The sequence below is a fragment of the Lingula anatina genome, chromosome 3, assembly GCF_051362555.1.
Source record: "Lingula anatina isolate TDL-2025a chromosome 3, LinAna3.0, whole genome shotgun sequence".
Taxonomy (NCBI): domain Eukaryota; kingdom Metazoa; phylum Brachiopoda; class Lingulata; order Lingulida; family Lingulidae; genus Lingula; species Lingula anatina.
In genome coordinates, this window is record NC_141769.1 from 22,634,374 (window position 1) to 22,660,826 (window position 26,453).

General features: G+C 34.5%; 2 protein-coding genes and 1 long non-coding RNA gene across 6 annotated transcripts in view; 2 read left to right on the forward strand and 1 right to left on the reverse strand.

Annotated features, from left to right (window-relative positions):
- Positions 1-136: 136 nt before the first annotated feature.
- LOC106154499 (surfeit locus protein 2) lies at positions 137-21,678 on the reverse strand. Its single transcript, XM_013528862.2, has 6 exons — positions 21,540-21,678; positions 9,717-9,874; positions 3,971-4,074; positions 3,617-3,781; positions 816-934; positions 137-557 (listed from the first exon to the last, which is right to left on the reverse strand). Exons 1-6 carry the CDS (start codon positions 21,609-21,611, stop codon positions 432-434), a joined length of 744 nt encoding a protein of 247 aa, XP_013384316.2. The 5' UTR covers positions 21,612-21,678; the 3' UTR covers positions 137-431.
- LOC106154501 (uncharacterized) lies at positions 6,745-9,719 on the forward strand. Its single transcript, XR_001237526.2, has 4 exons — positions 6,745-6,833; positions 7,385-7,508; positions 7,967-8,022; positions 8,291-9,719. It is a non-coding gene; the product is annotated as an uncharacterized LOC106154501 (long non-coding RNA).
- The window catches only part of LOC106154496 (axonemal dynein light chain domain-containing protein 1), a 17,557-nt gene continuing 12,686 nt past the window's right edge, over positions 21,583-26,453 (forward strand). For all 4 annotated transcript variants that reach the window (XM_087009184.1, XM_087009185.1, XM_087009186.1 and 1 more), the window contains exons 1-6: positions 21,583-21,757; positions 22,076-22,232; positions 24,491-24,666; positions 24,896-24,999; positions 25,643-25,837; positions 26,085-26,141. In XM_087009184.1, coding sequence (XP_086865310.1) covers positions 22,103-22,232; positions 24,491-24,666; positions 24,896-24,999; positions 25,643-25,837; positions 26,085-26,141 — 662 coding nt within the window. In that variant the 5' untranslated portion in view covers positions 21,583-21,757; positions 22,076-22,102. The remainder of the gene's footprint in view (positions 21,758-22,075; positions 22,233-24,490; positions 24,667-24,895; positions 25,000-25,642; positions 25,838-26,084; positions 26,142-26,453) is intronic.

Here is a 26,453-nt window from a genome sequence, read left to right on the forward strand (position 1 = left end):
GGTTTGGTCCTAATCTGTATTGATTAAACATATTTAACTACTTTTTAAGTAGTTACAAGCTTTTCTTTAATCATTCTTCATAAAATTTTTTATTATCATTTTTCCTTCTTAATTTCATGGCAATGGATTCACAACATTGAATATTTTACATATTTATTGGCAAAATAGTTTTTTCTCTTGGTCTTTTTAACATTCATCATTCCTTTTCTTTTAGCTATTGCAAGAAACAAACTTCCTTCAGAATTCATAGCTCTATTCATGATCAATTTCTTCAAAACTATTGTAAAGAAAAGTTTTCCCTTAAGATGGTGTATCATCAAATGATACATGATGCTAAACGATTATTTAGAAAAAAAAAACACACCTAGCAACATTATGTCAACAAAATTTAAAAAAAAACAAAAAATACCCCTTTCATGACAGCGCATCTTTCAACTTTTCTTTACTTTAGATGAATATCTTTGTTTATGCCCATTTTCTTTTATCTTTATTGATGGGCATTGAATGCTTCCGTATGTCTTTTTTGTTTTTTTAACTGGTCTTAAAGTTTTTCCATTCTGAAAAACAAAAGAAATCCAAATCAAAATATAGACAACAAAGCTTGCAAATGTACAGATACTACAAAAATTAAATGCAACAATATTCACATAAAATAGTATAAATAATTAAAAATTAACGAATAATGCAATTTTGGCATGAACAGTTCCTTTTACAGATTAATGTCAAAAAAATTAAAAGTAAAATAAAAAAATGGTTTGGTACTTATGGGGGTAAAGCTGTCACGAATAATAAATAAAACATATCTGCTCACTTACAAGTGGTCTTTTATTACTGCCATTTTTAACCACCTCTGGGTTTTCAAATTCCAAGTCACCCTGGTCAATATCACTGTTGCCTTCAATGCCCTGCTCTTCTTCACTAACATCAGACAGGCCTTAAATATAAGTTGCCACGTTGAGAGCCAAGATTAAACACGAAAACAGAAATATATCACACAACTGGAAAAGCTGACATCAATGAAAATGTCTTGTTCCTTAATGCATTAAGAAGAAGCACAAAGACCCCATTAAAACAAACAAGATCGATATATATGTCACATTCTTAAGACAATATTATATGCATGGTTAACTTTGACACTGATGCTGTTCAATGCACAAAACATAAACATCCCATTTACAGCAAATTTTACAACTATCATACTGGCATATATTCCTATTTTCAAATAAACTAAGCAACTCTATTTTAAATAGAAGTCTAATAAAACAGAAGTACTGAATTATGAAACCTTATCTCAGGAAATTTTATCAAAAGATCGGGTTTAGACAAGAAAACTAAAACTGTGAATTGGTCTTATTTACTTCATGAGATGGCAATTATAAACAAGGCAGCAAAGCTGTCAAATGTACAGACAAAAAGCAGACAATAACAATGCACAAAATAGGCTACTGTCAATTCTGATGCGAAAGTACATTATGCTTAACTGCAAATTCAACATCAAATTTTAAGTATGCTCAACAGGTAATACTGACGTAAGTAAAATGTGTAACAAGCATAAGGCTTCAGGCCGATGGGAGTTCAAGTTCACACTTTGAAAATGCCAGAATGAGAAAAATGAAAATTTCACACAAAACTGCATAAATTCAATAATAAATGATAACCCTATTGAGCTGGCTTTCTAATTTGAACTGCATGCCAATCCTAAAAATCATACTTGTAAGTTAAAAATAATTATAAGTAACACAGTTTTCTTTTCATAATGTTTGTAGTAGCAGTGCAAAAAGATTTTTGCCAATTTTGATGTAACATTACATAATAAATAACAGAATAATTATCACCAATTTTTGATAATTGACTATAAATAGCATGGAAATGTAGAAAACTTGATTACCATTCAGCTTCATGTCCATGGGAGCTCTGAGTCCCACAATGAATATGCCAAAACGATAATAATGAATATTTCACTAAAAACTTCCAGAAAAAGAAGCCAATTAGACTGCTTTTCCAGCTCAGGCCGCATTTTAGTCCGGTGTTTCTTTTTTGAAAGTTTGACAGTCATAAGTAACATGGTTTTCCCATAATGGTCATCATGGCAACAGCACCAAAAATTGTATTTTCTTCTATTTTGATGCAATATTACATAATGCTTAACAGCATAATGACCATCAATTTTTAATAATAAAATAAAAGCTATCATGGATTTTCAGAAAATATGACTAGCATGGGTCTTCAAGCCTGTGGAGGTTCTAAGTCACACCTTGAAAATGCCAATATGTGAAAAATTAAATTTTCACAAAAAACTGTTTAATTGCCAGAAAATTTTACCAAACAGACTGCATTGCCTACTGAAGCTGTATTTTAGTCCCATGTTTCTTTCCTGTAAGTTTGAGAACAGTAATTGACATGGTTTTCCTTAAATGGTCATCATGGGAGCAGTGCCCAAAATATGGGTTTCTTCAAATTTTGATGCAACATTACATAATGTTTAACAGCATAATGACCATCAATTTTTAATAATATATTAGTAACGTGGACATTCAGAAAACGTGACTAGCAAAGGTCTTCAGGCCAATGGAACTTCAAAGTCACACCTTGAAAATGCCAAAATGTAAACAAGACAGCACTGTTCTGACATTTTTTTTTTTTTTAATTTTTAACACTTTTTTAACATAAAACAAAATTAACAATTTACTGCAATTTTTATATAATCAACTAAGAAAGTTGTGAAAAATATCAATAGAACAGTGTCAAATGTCCAATTTCCTCCATTCTGAGTTTCTGAACATAGTGAATGAATGAATCTTACAAACTGCAATGATATGATTTTATTTCCATTTTTGACACTTTATTACAAAATACACGATAACAAGTTTACCATCATTTTCAAATAATCAACTAACAATGTTGTAAAGATGCAGGAAATGTGAAACAAACACTTTAACATATCTTATTAATTAAATAATGAGACTGTTAACATGCCTAAGAATTGAATCTGAGGAAATGTGAAAAAACAGCATAACTTATAAAATAATGGCCCGATTATGCTGATTTTCGAACTTGACCTGCATTTTAGTAAGATTGATTACTCCTGTGAGTTTCATGACAACAGGCCTATGGGTTTTCCTTGAAATGTGTTAACAGTGTTGCATATATGCTGAAAAGTGAAAAAACAGCATAACTACTAAAATGGTGGCCCGATCATGCCGATTTTTGAACTTGACCTGCGTTTTAGTAAGACTGATTACTCCTGTGAGTTTCATGACAACAGGCTTATCGGTTTTCTTTGAAATGTGTTAACAGTGTTGCATATATGCTGAAAAGTGAAAAAACAGCATAAATTCTACAATAATGGCCCGATCATGCTGATTTTCGAACTTGACCTGCGTTTTATGAATATTCATCAGCTCTGTAAATATAAAGCCAAAAAGTAAAACTGTCTTCCACTTATGGTGTTAACGCTGAAAGTGCACGGCAACGGCGACATCGACGGCGACATGAACGGCGTCGACAGACGCAGGTGATGGCAATATATACAGACACATCTGTGTCTGTACATAAAAAGACTGTCCAGAGTGTTTTGACACTGTCCTCTGCTTGAGTTTCAACACAGACATCTCACCTGGATATAAATCACTCAAGCTGTCCACCTCACTCTCCTCCTCACTGGACTCTACCTGCATCCATGAGCCTTTCTTGTTTGAAGAACTTTTACTACTAAAACTGTCATCCATGTTCCTGTCTTTGCGTGGCCTGTATGTGTCTCCATTCCTCTGACATTCCTCATCTGAATGAGAAAAGCAATTAACAAGCCTGCAATAGATTTTGCATGACACTAAAAAATTCAATCTCAAACCAGTGACCATAAAAAAAAAACATTTGACAGAAAAATGTTGAATTACTTTTTTTTTCACATAGGGGAGACTTCAAGAACCAGTTTTTTAAGAAACTGTTAATCATCAAGCTCAGCACTTACACTTTCGCAGGGCTCTTTGAAATTTCTTTCCCTGAATATGCCTCTGGATGTGAGAAGACTGGTTGTTCAGGTGACGCCATGTTAACTTGCAGAACAACTGTTTCCTTTAATAAATTTAATGAAATGCTCTATAAATCCATTGCAATATACCTTCACTGCAATCTAACTCATGAATTACATTTTATAATGTTTGATTTAGGATAAAACATTAAAATGGAGATAACATTTCTGAATACTGACAAGCAGCACATACTTGGGAGTCTGACATCTCAAATGTAAAATGAACTACGACGTACTGAAAAATAAGTAACTCATTAACATGAAAATCTTTAGATGCTTCCTTCAGAAGCCCCATTCTCAATTCATAAGGGGATCAGATCAGAGGATCAGAGAGATGATACAGCCTCTGAGTTTTGTACCACCAGGTGGAGTTAGTATATTCAAAAGGAAACCAAAAAAAAAAAATAATAAAAAAAAAAATAATAATAATAAATTGACCTCCTACAATGTTGTGCTTGAGGAGCTTTACAAAATGCAGTAAACAAGAGTTCTCAATTTTTGGTAGAAAATTACATTTTATAACAAAATCATGGGGAGAAGTAAAAGGTCAAATCCAAGGTTGACTGTATTAAGAATGAGAATATAGGACTTCCCATCCAAGTTCAGTAGAAAATCAAGACCTAGGAAATTTGGGCAGTGTGGTTCACGGTGAAAATTAGGTTACATCCCTATACGTCCCCGCACCAATACTCCCCTGTAGTATCGATGTGGGGAAGCAATGATGTGGGGGAGTATCAGTGTGGGGGAGTAACAGTGCGCCCACATCAGCAATTTTACTGTGGATGTATTGATGCGGGGATCTATCGGTGTGGGGTCATATCGATGCGCACTAATTTACTAAGGGGGAGTATCGGTGCAGGGGAGTATCGACAGATCCCAAAAATTAGGCCAAAGATTGCATTCAAGGTCACAGGAAGACTCAACAAGGCAGCAAAGCTGTCAAATGTACAGACAAAAAGCAGGAAATAACAAAATAGGCTACTGTCAATTCTGATGCAAAAGTACATTATGTTAAACTGCAAATTCAACATCAAATTTTAATTATGCTCAACAGGTAATACCAATGTAAGTAAAATGTGAAACAAGCATAAGGCTTCAGGCCCATGGGAGTTCAAGTTCACACTTTGAAAATGTAAAACTTCCAGAAAAAGAAGTCAATTAGACTGCTTTTCCAACTCAGGCTGCATTTTAGTCCTGTATTTCTTTTTTGAAAGTTTGGCAATCATAAGTAACATGGTTTTCCCATAATGGTCATCATGGCAGCAGCACCCAAAATTGTGTTTTCTTCTATTCTGATGCAGTATTACATAATGGTTAACAGCATAATGACAATCAATTTTTTAATAACAAAATATATGTATCATGGATTTTCAGAAAATGTGACTAGCCTGGGTCTTCAAGCCTGTGGAACTTCAAAGTCACACCTTGAAAATGCCAATATGTGAAAAATTAAATTTTCACAAAAAAACTGTTTATCTGGCAGATTGCATTGCCTACTGAAGCTGTATTTTAGTCCCATGTTTCTTTCCTGTAAGTTTGAGAACATTAAGTGACACGGTTTTTCTTAAAAGGTAATCATGGGAGCAGTGCCCAAAATAGGTTTTTTTCAAATTTTGATGCAATATTACATAATGTTTAACAGCATAATGACCATCAATTTTTAATAATAAAATATTAGTATCATGGATATTCAGAAAATGTGACTAGCAAAGGTCTTCAGGCCCATGGAACTTCAAAGTCACAACTTGAAAATGCCAAAATGTAAACAAGACAGCACTGTTCTGAAATGTTTTTTTCCCATTTTTAACAATTTTTAACATAAAACAAAATTAACAGTTTACTGCCATTTTTATATGATCAACTAAGAAAATTGATGAGATGAGAAAAGTATCAATAGAGCAGTGTTAAATGTCCAATTTCTTCCATTCTGAGATTCTGAACATAGTGAATGATTGAATCTGACAAATTGCAATGATATGAGTTTATTTCCATTTTTGAAACTTTATTACACAATACACGATAACATGTTTACCATCATTTTTACAAAATCATCTAACAATGTTGTAAAGATGCAGGAAATGTCAAACAAACACTTTCAAGTATCTTATTAGTTTAATAATGAGACTGTTAACATGCCTAAAAATTGAATCTGAGGAAATGTGAAAAAACAGCATACCTTCTAAAATAATGGACGATTATGCTGATTTACGAACTCAACCTGCATTTTAGTAAAATTGACCACTCCTGTGACATTCATGACAATTGGCCCATCTGTTTTTCTTATATTGTGTTTACAGTGTTGCATATATGCTGAAAAGTGTAAAAAACAGCATAACTAGTAAAATGGTGGCCCGATCATGCCGGTTTTTCGAACTTGACCTGCGTTTTAGTAAGATTGATTACTCCTGTGAGTTTCATGACAACAGGTCTATCGGTTTTCCTTGAAATGTGTTAACAGTGTTGCATATATGCTAAAAAGTGAAAAAACAGCATAAATTCTACAATAATGGCCCGATCATGCTGATTTTCGAACTTGACCTGCGTTTTATGAATATTAGTCAGCGCTGTAAATATAAAGCCAAAAAGTAAAACTGTCTTCCACTTATGGTGTTAATGCTGAAAGTGCACGGCGACGGCGACGGCGACATGATCGGCGACGGCGACGACAGACGCAGGTGATGGCAATATGTACAGACACATCTGTGTCTGTACATAATAAAAAAGTTCCTATTCAAGGTCAGATGTAAATATGGGCATATCTCTGGATGAGTGCTAGTATATGACTTCCTATTCAAGTTCAGCAGTAAGTGTGTTCATATTTCTGCCAGTTTTGGAGATATAAGGGCCAAAAAAGTTTTAAAGTGTAGTGTATGATGAAAAGTAGTCCAATTTCAAGTCCTAGTTAGATTGCTAGTATATGACTTCCTATTCAAGTTCAACAAGAACAACTATGGGCATATCTCTGCCAGGTTTGGAGATATAAGGTCCAAAAAAGTTTAGTGCATTTCGTGGTTGAAAAGTAGGTCAAAAGTCAATTTCAAGGTCACAGACAGATTGCCATTAAATGACTTCCAAATTAAGATCAACAGTAACTATGGGCATATCTATGCTAATTTTGGAGTATTTCACATTTTATTTTCACCACTGAATATTGATACGTTGTACTTTTTCAGATATCGCAACTCTTAAAGGGACAAAAAATAGGATTTGAAACACATTCTTAGTGCATGGATTGCTTCATGTTGAACTTATCTGAGAACAGTTGCAATGTTTAAAACATAAAATGGCAGATAAATGGCCTTAATCAATATCGTAAAAAAATAATCATATTCACCATCTTCTTTCAAACCCCAGTAGTCAGCCATCTTGACAGTTTGAAATAACGTGGCTCCTAGACTCAGATACAAGGTGTAAACAAACAAAAAGCATGTCTTACTAGAACAGTGGTGAGTATGGGCATAAAGAAGAAGAGGAACAGGTAAGCGAGTTATGTTCACTAAAAGTTCTTTAAAATGGGAAGAAGCAGGGAAATCAAAACATCTGACAGTGAAAGTTAAGTAGCTTCCGTGCTAATAAACATTTCTTTTGAGTATAATGCACTCACAGTCCCCAAATCACTCGCACTAAGTACTGCAACTATAGTTGTAAAGTATGGTTGCATGCTAACTTACCTACTGAAATATTAAATCTTTACAAGATACTGTAACTGGATTGCAATGTTATGACTCACAATTAATACCATTAGGAAGAAGGGGGGAGGGGGCAGTATGCTGAACCTACTGTAGTTATATTAAGCGAGGCAGTGCAAGTTGCCCCTGAGGTGTATAGTTCTTTAAGATACAATGTAACTCGAGGGAAGGGGGGTGTTCTTTGAACAACATTTATTTGTAAATTTAAAATATTGTTAGTGAATATTATAAGGAATTAATTATTTAGCTTTTCAGAGAAGGAACTGGGTGATACTCCCCTTCAAGCAAGAATGGAGATATTCGGTATGTTCATATTTTTATACAGTACCACAGGTAAATTTTAGATCAGTTATTTGAAATCATGTCTGTTGATGTAATTACTTCTTTTGCCCTTTATGATCTAATGGAGCTATAGCTATTTAAACTTAATTATTCTGGTTCTTAATCAAAAGCTGGCAATCATGTAATGATCACGCCCTCTAATTTGTGAACTTTTTGTTTAAGAATAGTGCTGTTATGATTGTATCACATTTTTTCTTTATTTCCATTTTATATAATTTAACTGTTACAGTGCCTCAAGTTATTTCTGGAAAACTCATACCAAGAAGCACTAAAATCTCAGAAAACTGCATCACTTCAATGTCGGCGTGACAAGTTGTATAAAAGAATGCTACAAAAAGTGAGCATTGATGACAACAAAATCCACCACCTTTTACCAACAACAAGTGAGCAGTTTTATATAATAGTGATGACATATTTAAAGTGCCAAAGAGAAAGTACCATTTACCCTTATATAATCTGTTAAATATGAATTTTTTGGCACCAAATCCTCTTTTGTGTCCTTTCAAACCTTATTTAAAAAAGTTTTAAAAAAACTGACACCACTGCCAATTTTGCGCCTCACAAGCTCTACAAAATGCAAAAACAAGAGGTCTCTAGCATTTACAGATCCAGAATTAAAGAGAGGTTTCAGTTTTGGCATCTAATGGCTGCTTCTCCCGTGGGTTAAGTCTGTGTAGTTTCTGAAAATAGACACAAATAAATTTTTTTTGCAAAAAATTCAAATTTTTAGAAAATTTTGGCCAGTTGACCTTGAAATAAAGGTCAAAGGTCAACTGCAAGGGCATATTTGAAATATCCATATCTGGCTTTGTCAGCCATGTATAGTAAATTTTCCCATAATTCCTTCGGTTGGAGAGATATTTGGCATTTAAAGGTTCATCGGGGGGATCCCCACACCCAGATCCATGCACCGACAAAGTCCAAAATTTACCTGGATTGAGTTGAGATTATACCTGACCTAAATCCAAGAGATGGGTACGCAGGCTCTTGTAGATGGACGAGACAGGTCAGGACTAAAACTATGTGTCTGCCAGCGCTGCGCTGGTGGTACAACAACATGGTATGAGAGCTGATCTGTGACTGATTAACAGGTTCAAGCTGGTATGACTAGCAGGTTCAACCTGATACATGTGACCTAATTCCATAACAGAAAAGTATATTAAAGTCTATGTAGATTTTGAGGATATGTGGTAACAAAGACCTGATTCTTTTGGAAAAGCTTGGGCAAAGCTGGTGTTAGACTGGGCAATGCTGTTCCAGGTCATATTCAAGGCACTTCTAGAAAACATAGTGCAACAATCCAACCAGACTGGTTTTGGATCTCAAGTTTTATTTCAATCCTATGAATCTGAGAATGATAAACAATTTTGTGTGTGCGTGTGCATGTGTGCGTTTGTAAAGAAATATTTCAGGCAAGCACATAGTGATGGCAGCCAGCTAGAAAAATTCCTAATCACCCAGGAGTCATAACTCTGAAATAAGTTGAGATATCAATTCAAAGTTTTATTTAATTTTTTAATAGTCCCTACAATATCTACAAAATATGTGATAATCAGATGACAAAGGGTACCATTGCTGGATGAGTTGATATGGAACCCCCCCCCCCGTCAATCTGCAAAATAAGAAAATTCAATATCATATAATCATGTACTTACTCATGATGTTTCTTGTTGCTTTGCACAAGGTGCTGTTTATAATCTGACCAATCAAACTCCTTTTTCTCGCATAATTTCTGATACTTCTTGCCTTGTAAATAGCTCTTGATGATGGCAGACTTGTAAGGCATTTCATGACCAGATAGCTTGCATCTTACCTAAACAATATAATAAAATTATGAATGAACTAGACAAGGCAGCAAAGCTGTCAAATGTACAGACAAAAAAAGAAAATAAAGATGCAGAAAATAGGTCATTTTGTCAATTTGGATGCAATAATAAATAATGCACAGTCAATCAACATTGAATTTTAATCAACAAGTAACATAGTCAATAACAGGAGCAGATCCAGAGATATTTTCTGACAGTATTCCAAATTATCTTTGTTGATCCATCCTCCATTTATGATGGTCTTCACACAGAAAAAAGTAGATACCCGTCAATGTAAACTTTAAAATCTGACAGTCTTCCGGAAGACCCAGAGGACATCTGTTATTCATCTATAGCATCAATGTTGGCACTGCACAAAATAATTTTTTACAAAACTTATTTGCAATATTAAACATTTGCCTGCATAATTATCACTGCTTCCTTATCATGGACACTGTTATCTGGAAAAGAGCTTAACCTATGGGAGTTTACAGGGAAATCTCAAAATGTGTGTTTTATGTAATCTCATTTAATGGCCACTTGAAACTTAATTAGGCAAGTGACTAAATAGCTCTGAACTTAGCTCAAGGGAAAATTACAGACTGACCACCCAAATGTGACTGACAGAGGTCTTCAGGCCCCTGAAATTTCTACGTCACGCCTTTAAAAAAGCAGAAAATAATACTGCACAAAATAGGAGATTGTCAATTCTGCTGCAATAATACATTATGTTTAACTGCACAGTCAGCATCAAATTTTAATTATGCACAACAGGTTAAACCAATGAAAGTAAAAGCATTAAGGTTCAGGCCCATGAGAGTTCAAGTTCACACTGAGAAAATGCCAGAATGAGAAAAATGAATATTTCACAAAAAAAAAAAAAAAAAAAAAAAAAAAAAAATTGCATAAATTCAATAAAAAAGATAATGGAATAGAGCTGGTTTTCTAATTTGAGCTGTATGTCAATCCTTAGAATCATTCTTCTTAGTTAAAAAAACAGTAAGTAACACAGTTTTCTTTTCATAACGTTTATGGTGGCAGTGCACAAAGTAGGTTTTTTGTCAATTTTGATGAAATATTACATAATGATTAACTGTGTAAATACAACTAATTTTAATTATCTACTATTAAAAAATGGACATTAACAAAATTTCATTTCCACTGGGCTTCATGTCCATGGGAGTCTCACATTGAAAATTCCAATATGTGAAAGAAAAATTTCACAAAAATGTACAACTGGAAAAGAAGCCAATTAGACTGCTTTTCCAACTCAGGCTGCATTTTAGTCCTATGTTTCTTTCCTTAAGTTTAAGAAGAGTAATGAGATATGGTTTTTCTTTCATGGTCATTATAAAGGCAGTGCCCAAAATAGGGTTTTCTCCAATTTTGATTCAATATTACATAATGTTGAACAGAATAATGACCATCAGTTTTTGATAATAAAATAAAAGTATCACGGATATTCAGAAAATGTGACTAGCAAAGGTCTTCAAGCCCATGGAAGTTCAAAATTTTGATATATGAAAATTTTAATTCTAACAAAAAACTATAATTTCCAGAAAATTTAAACAATAAGACATTTTCAAACTGAAGCTGTATTTTAAGCCTATGTTACTTTTCTGTAAGTTTGAGAAGAGTAAGTGACATGGTTTTCCTTGAAATCTGTCATCAGTGTTGCACATTTGCTGAAAAAAAAAGCAAAAAAAAACAACATAACTTATTAAATAATGACCCAATCATCAGACTTTATGATAGGCCAAAAAATCTATCAGACGTTCGGTCAGACAAGCTTGAATATTCTGTCGAACCAAAACAAAATCTCTCAGACCAACGTAAAATAATATAAATATGACAAATTATTTATGTATTCAGGTGCATTTTTTAATGTTTTTAATCATCAACATTTAATCTTATATTAAATAATTTGTAAAAAAAAAAATATGATAAAAAATAAAAAGAAACATAATTAGACAAAAAATTATTTGCATAATTAGTTGTTTTTTATCTAATGAAAAAGGCGTTGTAGAATGACACGAGGACTAAAAACAACATATGTATGAAGAATGTGTAGCCAGTTATATCAAACATATACATGTCCATAAAAACATCTGTTAATCAGATAACCATTTCGGCCGTTGTTTTTGGCAATAACACATGAAGTCAGGCAGTCTCTTTCATCCAATTGAAGCTTTGATAAGGACTGTTCAGCCTGAGTCTAAATTCCGCCTTCAATTTATTTCTTTTTGATTTATAAAAAGAACCTCAAACTGTGAGCCTTCATCAAGTTAATGTTTACTTTCTCCAACTCGTGGTCGTGAATGGCACATGTACATACAAGTGTCCGATAATTTTCAGAACCCATAATAAAGCTGTAAGATTTATGTTGCGGTTGATCATAATGATAACTTTAGTACTCCTGACACTCGGTACACACCATTTTCCTCTCCTCCTGATAAACAGTCTGCAAGGGCCTACCTACTTTCCAATTTTAGTAAACTTCCGATTAATCTGTTCCTCTTGCTCAATTCACTTTCATTGTTGCCGCATTGTGCACCAACGTAGTATTTTAAGTTCAACAACGTCATTTTTCTAAACAAAAAGCTTAGCCATGAGTAATGTGCACAACTGATAATGAAGAAACATACGTTTAAGTCAGACTGTAAAAATGTGAAAATCATGAGCACATGTGTTGCAGCCATTTTGTCGTGTAAGGATAATACAAAAATGAAAATGAGACTGTCAATTACATCATCCAGGAATCCCAAACCTCAGCCAGTCACAAAATAGTATATGCCAGTGAAACTGAGGTTAACTAGAGGATCAGAGAGGCGATACCGCCTCCGAATATTGTACCACCAGCTGGAGCAAGCGCATTCGTATAGACCCCCACATACACAAAATAAGGGACACAGCCACCAGTTTTGTGCTTGACAAGCTGTAAAAATGCAATCAACAAGAATTTTTAAACTATTGCAAAAAACATATATGGTACAATCAAATTTAAGTTCTTCGTAAGGTAGGTCAAGGGTCAATTTCAAGGTCACAGTAAATTGCCAGTATATGACTTCATATTCAAGTTCAAGAATAACTATGAACCTATCTGTCAAGTTTGAAGTTAAAAGAGAAAGAAAGTTCAGTTCATGATAAAAAGTAGGTCAAAGGTCAATTTCAAGGTCACACTTATATTGCCAGTATAGGACTTCCTATTCAAGTTTAATAATAACTATGGACCTATCTCTGTCAGTTTTGGAGATAAAACGGAAGCAAAATTTGCAAAATTCAGTTCATGGTGAAAAGTAGGTCAAAGGTCAATTTCAAGGTCACATTTAGATTGCCAGTATATGACTTTCTATTCAAGTTCAATAGTAACGATGGACCTATCTCTGCCAGTTTTGGAGATAAAAGGAAAGCAAAATTTGCAAAGTTCAGTTCATGGTGAAAAGTAGGTCAAAGGTCAATATTAAGGTCACATTTATATTGCCAGTATATGACTTCCTATTCAAGTTCAATAGTAACTATGGACCTATCTCTGCTATTTTGGAGATATAAGGGACTAAATGTTATTATTTTGGAGTTACCATAATGTGCCTTAAATTTCGTACAGAAAAAATTAATTAAAATAAAGAAAATGTCATTTTGGTCAAAATTCTTGAAATAGGAGGTGCTCTGAAGTTTCAGAAGTTCAAGTTTGATGAAATAATGTCATTTTTGAACACAAGTTGTCTGCTTTGCCAAGCCTTATGTTTTATTTTTCCAGAGTTCAAAATTTATTATCCATTACCGTACTGCACATTTTGCTTTTACCACCAATATGTACTTTTTGATACAGCGTAACTCGAAAACCGTATGGAATACAAAAAAACCGAGACCACCTCCAGTATTGGGCTTTACATGCAAAGTTCAGTTCATGGTGAAAAGTAGGTCAAAGGTCAATTTTAAGGTCACATTTATATTGCCAGTATATGACTTCCTATTCAAGTTCAATAGTAACTATGGACCTATCTCTGCCAGTTTTGGAGATAAAAGGGAAGCAAAATTTGCAAAGTTAAGTTCATGGTGAAAAGTAGGTCAAAGGTCAATTTTAGGGTCACATTTAGATTGCCAGTATATGACTTCCTATTCAAGTTCAATAGTAACTATGGACCTATCTCTGCCAGTTTTGGAGATAAAAGGGAAGCAAAATTTGCAAAGTTAAGTTCATGGTGAAAAGTAGGTCAAAGGTCAATTTTAAGGTCACATTTAGATTGCCAGTATATGACTTCCTATTCAAGTTCAATAGTAACTATGGACCTATCTCTGCCAGTTTTGGAGATAAAAGGGAAGCAAAATTTGCAAAGTTCAGTTCATGGTGAAAAGTAGGTCAAAGGTCAATTTAAAGGTCACATTTAGATTGCCAGTATATGACTTCCTATTCAATTTCAATAGTAACTATGGACCTATCTCTGCCAGTTTTGGAGATAAAAGGGAAGCAAAATTTGCAAAGTTCAGTTCATGGTGAAAAGTAGGTCAAAGGTCAATTTTAAGGTCACATTTAGATTGCCAGTATATGACTTCCTATTCAAGTTCAATAGTAACTATGAACCTATCTCTGCCAGTTTTGGAGATATAAGGGACTAAATGTTATAATTTTGGAGTTACCATAATGTGCCTTAAATTTCGTACAGAAAAAATTAATTAAAATAAAGAAAATGTCATTTTGGTCAAAATTCTTGAAATAGGAGGTGCTCTGAAGTTTCAGAAGTTCAAGTTTGATGAAATAATGTCATTTTTGAACACAAGTTGTCTGCTTTGCCAAGCCTTATGTTTTATTTTTCCAGAGTTCAAAATTTATTATCCATTACCGTACTGCACATTTTGCTTTTACCACCAATATATACTTTTTGATACAGCGTAACTCGAAAACCGTATGGAATACAAAAAAAACGAGACCACCTCCAGTATTGGGCTTTACATGCAAAGTTCAGTTCATGGTGAAAAGTAGGTCAAAGGTCAATTTTAAGGTCACATTTAGATTGCCAGTATATGACTTCCTATTCAAGTTCAATAGTAACTATGGACCTATCTCTGCCAGTTTTGGAGATAAAAGGGAAGCAAAATTTGCAAAGTTCAGTTCATGGTGAAAAGTAGGTCAAAGGTCAATTTTAAGGTCACATTTAGATTGCCAGTATATGACTTCCTATTCAAGTTCAATAGTAACTATGGACTTATCTCTGCCAGTTTTGGAGATAAAACGGAAGCAAATTTTGCAAAGTTCAGTTTATGGTGAAAAGTAGGTCAAAGGTCAATTTTAAGGTCACATTTAGATTGCCAGTATATGACTTCCTATTCAAGTTCAATAGTAACTACAGACCTATCTCAGCCAGTTTTGGAGATAAAAGGAAAGCAAAATTTGCAAAGTTCAGTTCATGGTGAAAAGTAGGTCAAAGGTCAATTTTAAGGTCACATTTAGATTGCCAGTATATGACTTCCTATTCAAGTTCAATAGTAACTATGGACCTATCAGTTCATGGTGAAAAGTAGGTCAAAGGTCAATTTTAAGGTCACATTTATATTGCCAGTATATGACTTCCTATTCAAGTTCAATAGTAACTATGGACCTATCTCTGCCAGTTTTGGAGATAAAAGGGAAGCAAAATTTGCAAAGTTCAGTTCATGGTGAAAAGTAAGTCAAAGGTCAATTTTAAGGTCACATTTAGATTGCCAGTATATGACTTCCTATTCAAGTTCAATAGTAACTATGGACCTATCTCTGCCAGTTTTGGAGATAAAAGGGAAGCAAAATTTGCAAAGTTCAGTTTATGGTGAAAAGTAGGTCAAAGGTCAATTTTAAGGTCACATTTATATTGCCAGTATATGACTTCCTATTCAAGTTCAATAGTAACTATGGACCTATCTCTGCCAGTTTTGGAGATAAAAGGGAAGCAAAATTTGCAAAGTTCAGTTCATGGTGAAAAGTAGGTCAAAGGTCAATTTTAAGGTCACATTTAGATTGCCAGTATATGACTTCCTATTCAAGTTCAATAGTAACTATGAACCTATCTCTGCCAGTTTTGGAGATATAAGGGACTAAATGTTATAATTTTGGAGTTACCATAATGTGCCTTAAATTTCGTACAGAAAAAATTAATTAAAATAAAGAAAATGTCATTTTGGTCAAAATTCTTGAAATAGGAGGTGCTCTGAAGTTTCAGGAGTTCAAGTTTGATGAAATAATGTCATTTTTGAACACAAGTTGTCTGCTTTGCCAAGCCTTATGTTTTATTTTTCCAGAGTTCAAAATTTATTATCCATTACCGTACTGCACATTTTGCTTTTACCACCAATATATACTTTTTGATACAGCGTAACTCGAAAACCGTATGGAATACAAAAAAAACGAGACCACCTCCAGTATTGGGCTTTACATGCAAAGTTCAGTTCATGGTGAAAAGTAGGTCAAAGGTCAATTTTAAGGTCACATTTAGATTGCCAGTATATGACTTCCTATTCAAGTTCAATAGTAACTATGGACCTATCTCTGCCAGTTTTGGAGATAAAAGGGAAGCAAAATTTGCAAAGTTCAGTTCATGGTGAAAAGTAGGTCAAAGGTCAATTTTAAGGTCACATTTAGATTGCCAGTATATGACTTCCTATTCAAGTTCAATAGTAACTACGGACTTATCTCTGCCAGTTTTGGAGATAAAACGGAAGCAAATTTTGCAAAGTTCAGTTTATGGTGAAAAGTAGGTCAAAGGTCAATTTTAAGGTCACATTTAGATTGCCAGTATATGACTTCCTATTCAAGTTCAATAGTAACTACAGACCTATCTCAGCCAGTTTTGGAGATAAAAGGAAAGCAAAATTTGCAAAGTTCAGTTCATGGTGAAAAGTAGGTCAAAGGTCAATTTTAAGGTCACATTTAGATTGCCAGTATATGACTTCCTATTCAAGTTCAATAGTAACTATGGACCTATCAGTTCATGGTGAAAAGTAGGTCAAAGGTCAATTTTAAGGTCACATTTATATTGCCAGTATATGACTTCCTATTCAAGTTCAATAGTAACTATGGACCTATCTCTGCCAGTTTTGGAGATAAAAGGGAAGCAAAATTTGCAAAGTTCAGTTCATGGTGAAAAGTAAGTCAAAGGTCAATTTTAAGGTCACATTTAGATTGCCAGTATATGACTTCCTATTCAAGTTCAATAGTAACTATGGACCTATCTCTGCCAGTTTTGGAGATAAAAGGGAAGCAAAATTTGCAAAGTTCAGTTTATGGTGAAAAGTAGGTCAAAGGTCAATTTTAAGGTCACATTTATATTGCCAGTATATGACTTCCTATTCAAGTTCAATAGTAACTATGGACCTATCTCTGCCAGTTTTGGAGATAAAAGGGAAGCAAAATTTGCAAAGTTCAGTTCATGGTGAAAAGTAGGTCAAAGGTCAATTTTAAGGTCACATTTAGATTGCCAGTATATGACTTCCTATTCAATTTCAATAGTAACTATGGACCTATCTCTGCCAGTTTTGGAGATAAAAGGGAAGCAAAATTTGCAAAGTTCAGTTCATGGTGAAAAGTAGGTCAAAGGTCAATTTTAAGGTCACATTTAGATTGCCAGTATATGACTTCCTATTCAAGTTCAATAGTAACTATGAACCTATCTCTGCCAGTTTTGGAGATATAAGGGACTAAATGTTATAATTTTGGAGTTACCATAATGTGCCTTAAATTTCGTACAGAAAAAATTAATTAAAATAAAGAAAATGTCATTTTGGTCAAAATTCTTGAAATAGGAGGTGCTCTGAAGTTTCAGAAGTTCAAGTTTGATGAAATAATGTCATTTTTGAACACAAGTTGTCTGCTTTGCCAAGCCTTATGTTTTATTTTTCCAGAGTTCAAAATTTATTATCCATTACCGTACTGCACATTTTGCTTTTACCACCAATATATACTTTTTGATACAGCGTAACTCGAAAACCGTATGGAATACAAAAAAACCGAGACCACTCCAGTATTAGGCTTTACATGCAAAGTTCAGTTCATGGTGAAAAGTAGGTCAAAGGTCAATTTTAAGGTCACATTTAGATTGCCAGTATATGACTTCCTATTCAAGTTCAATAGTAACTATGGACCTATCTCTGCCAGTTTTGGAGATAAAAGGGAAGCAAAATTTGCAAAGTTCAGTTCATGGTGAAAAGTAGGTCAAAGGTCAATTTTAAGGTCACATTTAGATTGCCAGTATATGACTTCCTATTCAAGTTCAATAGTAACTATGGACCTATCTCTGCCAGTTTTGGAGATATAAGGGACTAAATGTTATAATTTTGGAGTTACCATAATGTGCCTTAAATTTCGTACAGAAAAAATTAATTAAAATAAAGAAAATGTCATTTTGGTCAAAATTCTTGAAATAGGAGGTGCTCTGAAGTTTCAGAAGTTCAAGTTTGATGAAATAATGTCATTTTTGAACACATTGTCTGCTTTGCCAAGCCTTATGTTTTATTTTTCCAGAGTTCAAAATTTATTATCCATTACCGTACTGCACATTTTGCTTTTACCACCAATATGTACTTTTTGATACAGCGTAACTCGAAAACCGTATGGAATACAAAAAAACCCGAGACCACCTCCAGTATTGGGCTTTACATGCAAAGTTCAGTTCATGGTGAAAAGTAGGTCAAAGGTCAATTTTAAGGTCACATTTAATTGCCAGTATATGACTTCCTATTCAAGTTCAGTAGTAACTATGGACCTATCTCTGCCAGTTTTGGAGATAAAAGGGAAGCAAAATTTGCAAAGTTCAGTTCATGGTGAAAAGTAGGTCAAAGGTCAATTTTAAGGTCACATTTAGATTGCCAGTATATGACTTCCTATTCAAGTTCAATAGTAACTATGGACCTATCTCTGCCAGTTTTGGAGATAAAACGGAAGCAAATTTTGCAAAGTTCAGTTTATGGTGAAAAGTAGGTCAAAGGTCAATTTTAAGGTCACATTTAGATTGCCAGTATATGACTTCCTATTCAAGTTCAATAGTAACTACGGACCTATCTCAGCCAGTTTTGGAGATAAAAGGAAAGCAAAATTTGCAAAGTTCAGTTTATGGTGAAAAGTAGGTCAAAGGTCAATTTTAAGGTCACATATAGATTGCCAGTATATGACTTCCTATTCAAGTTCAATAGTAACTATGGGCCTATCTCTGCCAGTTTTGGAGATAAAAGGGAAGAAAAATTTGCAAAGTTCAGTTCATGGTGAAAAGTAGGTCAAAGGTCAATTTTAAGGTCACATATAGATTGCCAGTATATGACTTCCTATCCAACTTCAATAGTAACTATAGACCTATCTCTGCCAGTTTTGGAGATATAAGGGACTAAATGCTATAATTTTGGAGTTACCATAATGTGCCTTAAATTTCGTACAGAAAAAATTAATTAAAATAAAGAAAATGTCATTTTGGTCAAAATTCTTGAAATAGGAGGTGCTCTGAAGTTTCAGAAGTTCAAATTTGATGAAATTATGTCATTTTTGAACACAAGTTGTCTGCTTTGCCAAGCCTAATGTTTTATTTTTCCAGAGTTCAAAATTTATTATCCATTACCGTACTGCACATTTTGCTTTTACCACCAATATGTACTTTTTGATACAGCGTAACTCGAAAACCGTATGGAATACAAAAAAACCGAGACCACCTCCAGTGTTGGGCTTTACATGCTCTACAAAATGCAAAAAAGAATGGGTCTCTAGCATTAACGGTTCCCGAATTAGAGACAGTTTTCAGTTTCGGTATCTTATGGCCGCTACTCCCGTGAAAATGCACCGATTGACCCCAAATTCATGGAGATGAAAGATGACCTGAAGGGTAACACTTTCCAATAATATTATTGGTTAAGTCTGTGTGGTGTCTGAATAACAGGGCAAAAAAATTTTTTTTCGTAAAAAATTTCATTTTTTTGAAAATTTTGGCCCATTTGACCTTGAAGTAAAGGTCAAAGGTCAAATCCAAGGGTATATTTGAAATCTACACATATGACTTTTGGAAAGCTGTCTATAGAAATTTTTCCCATAACTCCTTCCGTAGGGTAGATAATTAGCATTTAATTTTGCCATTTTTAGACAAGGGTGCATTGCAATGAGTGCCACACCCAGACCCCAATACCGACAAAGCCCAAATTTTACGTGGAACGAGTTGAGATTATAGGTGACCTAAATCCATGAGATGGGTATGGGGGGCCTTACCGTCTAGGAGGAGAAGCGGTAACGGTAGCCGTCCGGCGGAGCCGGCGGAGCCGGCGGAACCGGCGGAACGATCCGGACGAGACCGAAACCATGTGTACCGCCAGCGCTAACGCTGGTGGTACAATAAATCATGTAAAATTGGCTAGGAACTCCCCGTGATTTTCATCCCGTCTCTCTTTTTGAAGTAAAATATATCATCGGAAAAAGAAACAACAACGTATTTCTTATATTTATACATTGAATTTCCCAGTCAGTTTGTAACCTCGCCTGACATAAGGACCATCGATACAGGATTTTTATTGGACTGAGACTAAATTTGCCAGGCATATGTGAGGGTCTGACGCCTTTTGTAAAGTCTGCTGATCATGCTGATTTTCAAACTTGACCTGCATATTATTAGGTATATCACAATCTGCTAGGGGCGCTACAGTAGTAACTATCCAGGGGCAGTGAAGTGCAAAACCGAGACCGTCCTGCTAACAGCTCACCTATGACATCCCTTTTTTTAAATATCTCTTTTAACTCCATGTAAATAAACTAATACAAGCCATTTACTAAATAAGCTGTAAATCAAAGAGTAAATTCCGGTCACGGGATTTTCCCCGTGTTGCAGTCTTAGAGAACTTTGATTTGAGGACATTTTTAAGTTTTGCCTCGACAAAATGTTAAAAATTTCAGATAAGCACTGCATGGAAGTTTTTGTAATTTATTCTGTGTAAAGTTCATGAAATTTGCAATATTATGCCGAAAAATCATGAAAATTGAACCATGCAAAGTATAGTTTATTTGATGCGCAATATTTATAGTACATGATCTGCACGGAAGTCATCCCAGCCATGTGCTTGTGCAGTCGCCAATTTGGGTTTGTTTCCGGGTCATTAGATTAACATACAGCCCCTAATTGGTCACAAGCAATTTGAGCTACGCTACAGCTGAGTTCATTGCTGGTCAGTAGTCACAGGTTTTTAGCTGAAGAGTGTGAACACTTTTGGTGAATTTTTGCAGTTAAAAAACTTCAATATCTTTGTTGCTTGTAGAAATATTTTAAAAATTCCAAAAGAATTCATCTGTTTTTTGTATTACCTTTCAGAATATATAAGTATAATAATTTTCTGATCAGTTTGAAAAATTTTCTGATATACCTAATATTATGAATATTCATCAGTTCTGTAAGTTTCAAGCCAAAAGGGCACTACAAATGGTTTTCCACTTATCGTGTTTTCGGTGAAAGTGCAAGGCAACGGCTACGAGAATCGCAGGTGATGGCTATATGTACACACACACCTGTGTCTGTATATAAAAAGAGGGGGTCGTATTGACCCTCATACGCAAATGGCAATTTGTGAATGATCGATGAAAGACGAGCGTGTATACGTGCGATTATGCGGGGTTGTTTAGTTATCCATAAGAACTGTATATTCCAAATATATGTAAAAAAGAAGCAAACATTATTTCACACTCACTTTGTTTGTTTCTTTGACATACTCTAAATCTGTATTTTTTCGTAAAAGTTCCAGCACGTCTGAGTGGGACATCCTGTCATGTTTTCTCTACATCTATGATGTTATCGTAAAATATCGCGTAAGGTAGACCCACAATGCATCATTTCGTGAATTTCCGCTTCCGTGTTCCATGACAACTATGTAAACTCAACATGGCGACTAAACAGATATTTTTGCAGGTATGATTTCAATATTTTCCATCTTATGTACTAATATTAGAAATATATAACTTTCAGTTGGTAATCATATGTGAATCATCTCATAAGTAATAATTATTTGCATGTAAGTTTTTCTCTCATGCGTCTTTGTGGTTTTTTAAGAAGTTCATTCTTCCTATTTTTTAGTCCGAAGTACACTGTACTAAAGTCAAATAAGAAGCTAATTTACTCACTACGTGTAATTCTTCCTGACAAGAGAGCATTTACACTCCTTTTTTGTTTCAAAACAGATATAACAGGCATTCACAACGTAATACAGCTTTAGTCTTGACATTTCAGATTTCCTAAAACAGTGCTTAGTACAGAATGAGTACTGCAGTAGTACCAAGAGAGATGCAGCTAGCACCCAGCCCTCCTGGGGCCCAAAAGAGTACACCCTCAGAAACCCCCCGGAGTATTAAAAAGGCAGTAGTGCCCATTACAAAAGACAGAAATAGTAGGTTATTTACAGTGTCAGTATATTAAATTAGTTTCGTTAGTTGTTGGTAATTGTAATAATATTCTTACAGTCGGGATGACATCACACGTCCTAGCAACCAGCAAGTTCACCAGAAATGGGATATAACAAATTGAAAAACATGGCAGATTGCATTGATTTGTATGTTAAAGTTGTCAAAATTTGTCCGATGATATCATATTTCACAGGGTTTGACTATTTGTGTCAGGGAGGAAAGGCTATTCACTAGGTTGATTTCCGTTGCTGGCCCTTGTAATAAGCAGCTGCACACTTGGTTAAGAGATAAAAAATTGGCCTTAGATATCGATCGTTATCTGTGATCAGGAATCTTACAACTGTCGATTGCAAGAACTCATTTGCTTACCTGGATGACCGTAATATTCATATCTCTTTGAAGAGCACATCTTCAACAAGCAATTGATTTTATCAACTTTTGACATTGCATTGCTGGCAAATGTTACAGGTAAATTTTAGGCTTGACGGTACTGTTACTGTGTATCTCTGAGTTAGTCATACAACAGTGATACACATACAAAAGCAAAATGGCAAAAGCTTGTAGTGTACCAGGCTGCATTGCCAACACATCCAAAAAATCGGATAGGAATTTTTTAATTCCCAAAGACTATGCATATGTGACAAAAGACATGGTTTTTGATCAAAACAAGATTTGGTCCTTTACTACAAGATATGTGTACTAGTATGTGTGTTCAGTTCATTTTATTACAGATAAGGAGAGAGTCGTTTTGCATTATCAATACTGGTAACAGTAGTGTTTTTCTCCTTCAAAAAGTCATCAAGCAGGTGTTCATACTGTCCTCCCAGGCATGAATTAATACATGTATACAGACCAAAGGAAGCCTTTGGAGTGAAGCCAAAGCCTTTATAACATTACCCCCATCCCATTCCCTCTGGCTGTTTAGCACAGGTGATTTAATACAGTTTTTGGTAACTTTATAATGATGATTATGTTCTTATTACTTCTTGGTGATGGACACTTTCCAGGTCTTCCTCACATTCCACATCTGAAAAAAATGCGTTTTTTTTTCACCACCTCATACTTAGGGTTGACACTTGTGTAAGTGTCAGTTAAGGCTGATTTTATCCCATAACCAGTAACACAGTGGCTAATTACAAAGGCCTATGAAGGAAATCATCCAGGTAAATGGCACCCCTCCCCCTGATATAAGTGGTCAAGCACTGTGAAGTACAATACCGTCAGACAAAGTCTGATAACTTTGATATAGAAGTCAATGCAATCTGCAAGTTTTTTTTATTTGTTATACAAAAATTCAATACTAGGTTATTAATATTCTTAATTCAACTTGACCATCTTGGTATGGTCTATTTATGAATCATCGGTTCATTTGCCATATTGGCCACTCAAGAAGATATAGTAAGTGGCTCTTCTTGGCAATATGGCAGACACCCCGACAATAAACAAATCATACCGTTATATAATTTAAGTTGGGTCAGTGATATTTATTTCCTGGTAATATATATTGCTTTTATAATTCATATTTTCTTGAGATTGAATATTTCCTATGATGTTTTAAAGTACTTGCTTCCGGCATCATTTCTATAGTATTATATTGCACTAAGATGCTCTGTACAATACAGTGTATCGTGCACGGCATCTCAGTACAATACAATGTGGTGTATTGTGCATTTTAGGTAAACCAGTGGTTATATTATTAGCATTTCTTCTCATACATGATATCCCAAAATCATAATGTGCATGTTGTCAAAAATTGTATTTACTGTAAAATCTCAAATAGAATTAGACTTTTAAAAAATTGTTCAAAATTATTTTCCAAAGAAAGACCAAAATAATTGCTGGAATTTCAAAATGCAAATTAAAGAGAAATGATGATTTGGGAGATAGGACAATTATCTGGTGTTTAGACCAGCTACTTGCATGAAATATGTTTTGAAAGAAAATCCAAAATGTGGTACGTGTTTTTCATTCTTGTATTTTTGACATGACAAATGTAAGGAGATTGCAACTGAAATATACATCTAACAATTTAGTGATGATAGTTAAAAATGAAATTGAAATACAGGGTGGTCCTTAAAAAACAACATTATATTTCCACCTCAATTTAAATAAAGCCGTTTTTATGGACCACCCTGTACTTCATTATTTTGTTTTAAAAGCTTTAAAAACAAATGCAATAATATGGTTGGGAATAGTGTTAAATAGTTGGATGCATTGTCACGTATTTAAGGATCATTTCCAGCTGCTCTATCTCCACTGAGGACCAGTGACCATGTGGTGGATAGAACCAAGCCTCTGCCCACATCCTTACAGAGTGACTTTGTCCCAGAGGATCTGTTGTTTGCATTGACACAGCCCCCAGTGCCACAGGAACAGCTTGGACCACCTCCAAGATTCAGGAATCTAGATGTTTCAAATGTAAGTTTATGTTGAATACTGAGGCTAAATATACAATTTGTTTGTAAGATTTGTATTGTTTTGTGCCTGTGGATAAACATCATGTTTTTAATGAGTTTCAGTGGGGAGCATATCAATGCATCCATGTAAAGGAAGACATCTTAGGTCCTTATATATTCACAGCCAAATTATGTTACAAACTGTAAGCAATTATTTTTTTCTACTTCTTATTTGTTATTTAATCTTTCAGAATAAAACAAGAAGGAAGCCAGCCAATGTATGGAATTTTTCCAAAAGAAGAGATAAATTTAAGCATTTGACAGAACAAACACTCTGTTCTTGTGGTGCTGGAAAGTAAGTTACAATATATTAATTGGCATATGAATGTTTTCTTTGCTATATCGCTGGGTTCTATCTGCAGGTTCGAGGGAGGAGGGGGGATAGTGGAATTACCTTGTGAGTCCTTCTGTCAATCTGGGTGAATTTACTTGAAGACTTTTATGCTAGGATGATGATAGGGACATTTAACTGTCTGGATGGCCTTGTGTTAGCCTCTCAAGTAGGATGGTTCGAGCCATCTGAGGACATGCCAGTCATTCATAAATGGTACCTGCTGTCCCCCCTTGACACTCAGTACTCAGGGGTTGGGCCAGGGGTAATTTTTCCTAGTCTGGCAGTGAAAGATTTTGTTTATTTGCTGGCTTTCTTGGACTCAGATGCAGCAACATCAACACCCAGTCTGTATCAGGGTCAAAAATTACAAGACATCTACCGGTATAGTAAATTGCACTGAGATGCATGTAGAGTTCAGTGAAAAGAATTAAATTTTACTTTCTTTTCACATTTGTCATGACCAGATGATGTGCAGTATGGATATTCTGGTCACCAGGTTATAGGCCAAGGTCCCTGAATCCACCATAAATTTGAATGTTTTATTGTTTTCCATATGTTTAGTTGCAATTTTAACTCTGATGGAGAAACCTCATTCTTGTTGTAGGGATATATCTTTCCTTTATGATGTACCAGAGCCAGAGAAAAATCCAGAAGAAGGTAAACCAGACCTCTATGATGTCAGTGTTGTTAGGAAAGATGAACCACCAAAGAAAAGCCTTCAGCTTCCTGATACACTAATTCCTGAGGAGTATCATGTTGTGAAAAACAAGGGAGTTATGGGACTAGAGTACCATGATGAGTGAGTTTAAGCTTTTTTTTCTTATAATTTTAAAAATTCACTGGAGGGAAAAAGAAAAGCAAGGTCATTAGTTAAGATATTTCAATTTCATATCTAGAAATTATTCCCTGCATTACATTTATAATCCTTTTTTCCTCATAATAGCCCAGTGCTTTTTTCATAATTTGAATAAATTATGTCCCAATTTTATGAGAATTAGTGAAAGATTATTTCACAACAGCATATTAAAAAAAGTAATGTATTTCAGTAAATATACAACAAAACCAGAAGACCATGTTCAGCATCTAGTGATGTTCCCATCAATGTAAGTATTATTTGTGTACATCCATAAATATTAAGATTGATAAAAGAAAATGATGTCTATGATTATTTTAAATTTCTGTATACAGACATTATTATTTTTTGAAAAATGAATGAATAGCACTCACCATGTATACTACTATATTCAAAAATTGCAGAATGGAAATATAGCCTTATTCGGGCATATAAAGTTGGTTTTAAACTAGAAAAAGTGTCACAATCCATGGGATGTAGGTCTTACGAAAAGTATTGTTGTCTCAGATACCAAAACATCCATACAGTTATGCAATTGACTGCAATTCAGCAAAACTTAAGA